This window comes from Lactuca sativa, chromosome 9 (genome assembly GCF_002870075.4).
Source record: "Lactuca sativa cultivar Salinas chromosome 9, Lsat_Salinas_v11, whole genome shotgun sequence".
Lineage (NCBI taxonomy): Eukaryota > Viridiplantae > Streptophyta > Magnoliopsida > Asterales > Asteraceae > Lactuca > Lactuca sativa.
In genome coordinates this window covers 227,013,689-227,016,393 of record NC_056631.2, presented here as the reverse complement: position 1 = coordinate 227,016,393, position 2,705 = coordinate 227,013,689, and the positions used below count along the sequence as shown (strand labels likewise).

General features: G+C 36.7%; 1 protein-coding gene across 3 annotated transcripts; it reads left to right on the top strand.

Moving 5' to 3' along the window:
* Positions 1 to 518: 518 nt before the first annotated feature.
* LOC111900195 (dormancy-associated protein homolog 3) lies at positions 519 to 2,402 on the top strand. Of its 3 annotated transcripts, none has more exons than XM_052767229.1 (3): positions 519 to 713; positions 1,163 to 1,293; positions 2,036 to 2,402. In XM_052767229.1, the coding sequence occupies exons 1-3, from the start codon at positions 596 to 598 to the stop codon at positions 2,141 to 2,143; spliced, it is 357 nt and encodes a 118-aa protein (XP_052623189.1). In that variant the 5' UTR covers positions 519 to 595; the 3' UTR covers positions 2,144 to 2,402. The 3 variants fall into 3 exon arrangements, with proteins under 3 accessions (XP_052623189.1, XP_023751834.1, XP_023751833.1); XM_023896066.3 differs by having other exon boundaries at positions 1,163 to 1,316; XM_023896065.3 differs by having other exon boundaries at positions 520 to 713; positions 1,163 to 1,309.
* The last annotated feature ends 303 nt before the right edge of the window (positions 2,403 to 2,705 follow it).

Below are 2,705 nucleotides of genomic sequence, written 5' to 3'. Positions count from 1 at the left end.
AGTCTTATTTTCTTACTTATTGTTTGTCCTTGATTGATTAGTTATTATTTTTCTTCGTTTGGTTTTTGGTACACACACTGATCGACCAAGTTCATTCATTTCGACGTTAGATCAAGTTCCCAACTTTATTATATTGAATTTGAACCTCGACAACGCTACCATTTAGTAACCCAATTTTGTAATTCCCTGAAATTCCTAATAACTTGGAGGCTATATAATAAAGGAAAGCGCAAGGTTCCACTTTAAGTTTCTTTATTTGAATGAGCAATAATATGGGTCTTTCTCAACCTTACTTCTAGAGAGTATCGCCATCACGTGAGAGGGCCCTCTAGTCTGCTCGATGCGACACGTGACAATCTAATCTGAAATTTTGCTTCGTCACCATGAGCCTTATCTTATCTACGTGCTTCATGATCAGCCGTTGGTTCCTTTTCGGATTAACCAGATCTGTAATCGACGCCTATCGTTCAATCTAAGTCCAACTAACTTGTTCGATATTTACTTCCTCGATATTTCCATAAACAACCATTACTGGGCCTCTCCGATCCCTTAGATTCTTTTATTACTAGTCGTGCGCTTGTCTCTACACTGAGCCATGAGCTTACTCAACAAGCTCTGGGACGACACCATCGCTGGCCCTCCACCGGATAAAGGACTTGGAAAGCTGCGAAAACAATCTAATCTAAGTTTCCGATCGTTGAACTCAGACAAGGGTACGCCATTACCTGTCTACTTTTTAACAATAAATTTTTTTCATCAACTACGTCTAGTTCATAACTCATGTTCCTATGTATAGTCGATCAATAATCACTCATTTACTTATCGTGATCATAAAAGTTGTCTTTTTGGCATATGTTTATGTCATATCTATAACAATATAATTGATATAGTTTTAGTAGTTACCCACTTTTGTTAGGTTTTCGTCTTCTGTCTCCTATTTTTCTCTACATCAGCATAATTGAAACGTGACTTCGGATCTGGGTTGATATATATAGCGACAACAAATACTTACGATCATCAGATCCCTCAAACACGTGTAGTTAATTTCTTTTATTGAGACTGTACATCAGCAGAATGAAAAGTAAAACGATGACGTTAAACATAAAATTAATTAGAAGATCTTTTCTACATCCTGAAAATAATCATCTCCTTTCTGAAACAGAATCGGAAACGGCGGGGAATACAGCAGTGGAGTATCCTTCGATGAAAGTAACACGGAGTATCATGATCGTAAAACCTGAGAGAACTCTGAGCGATACACCGCCGGCCTCTCCTGCCGGATCTACACCTCCGGTATCTCCTTTTGCCGGTAAGCTGTAAGTTTATCGCACCCACTTATTACATTTGGAGTGGGTGAACGACAAATGGCTGATCCGGCCTTCCAAAGGTGGTGGTAGTCTAAATTCTTGAAGGATCCGTAAACATAAAGCTAGTATATTTGTGTTCGTTTGCGAAATGTTGGATTATATGCATATATGTTTCTCTGCTTGATTCCTGTTAATGTCCAACGACAAATATACAATATTAAATGAGTTATACTTATAATTTGAAGGAATTATATAAATGAGAGCATCAAGAGTTGAATAGGATGATGATTTGAATAAGAGTCGATGGAGTGTTGACATGGAATAGAGTTGAATGATCATTTAATGAATGATTCAATAGAAGATATAAAATGATTATTAGGATTGAATACATGTTTAATGGATTGTGGGGAGCTTGGTATATAGATATTTAATAAATGATGTGTTTGAACTCGTTAAACGATTCAATAGAAGCAATAAAATGGTGATTATGATTTAATAGATGCTTCATGGGTTGTGGGTGACATCGTATAGATATTTAATGGATCATCTAAATAAAATTATATGTATGTCCTTGTCACCAAATAAACGGATAAAGTTCAGTATCAATCCATATTCAGCTAAAAATTGTATGTATGCCCTTCTCAGCAAATACATGCATTTAAGCATTGGTTTAGATTATGTTTTCCTAATTAATCGGTCAACGTATTTAATTAATTGATGTATTTCAGGAAGCGAGGCGTTCAGGTTTCGGAGGAAATCAGCATCAGATGCTTTTGAGAAGGCAAGTGGAATTGGAAGCAGGAGCCCTCGTCCTCCCTACGAGCTCTGAGATTTGATATACTAATAATACTCATCTCACAACTTTCCTGTTTCCAGGCTCGGGCTCCGTTATGTTTCACTTCAGGCAGGCATTTGGTGTATGTGTCTATGTGGTTGTATAATTAATAATATCATATGTATGCTCGGGAGTTGTCTTTGACGTTCGGTGGTGTTTGGTTAAGTTTATGTTGTTGTACGCCTATAATCTATATATGGCGCTTGTAACATCATGGTTTGCTTTTCTATCGACGTATCGGGGATGTTCGCTTTTCTTAATACTAGCTACAGGGTATTGTTAAGTTTATGTTGTTGTACGCCTATAATCTATATATGGCGCTTGTAACATCATGGTTTGCTTTTCTATCGACGTATCGGGGATGTTCGCTTTTCTTAATACTAGCTACAGGGTATTGTTAAGTTTATGTTGTTGTACGCCTATAATCTATATATGGCGCTTGTAACATCATGGTTTGCTTTTCTATCGATGTATCGGGGATGTGGGATTTTGTTAATACTAGCTATAGGGTATTGTTGATATCCACCAAATATCAAAAAAGACTTTGGTATAAGAAATATATT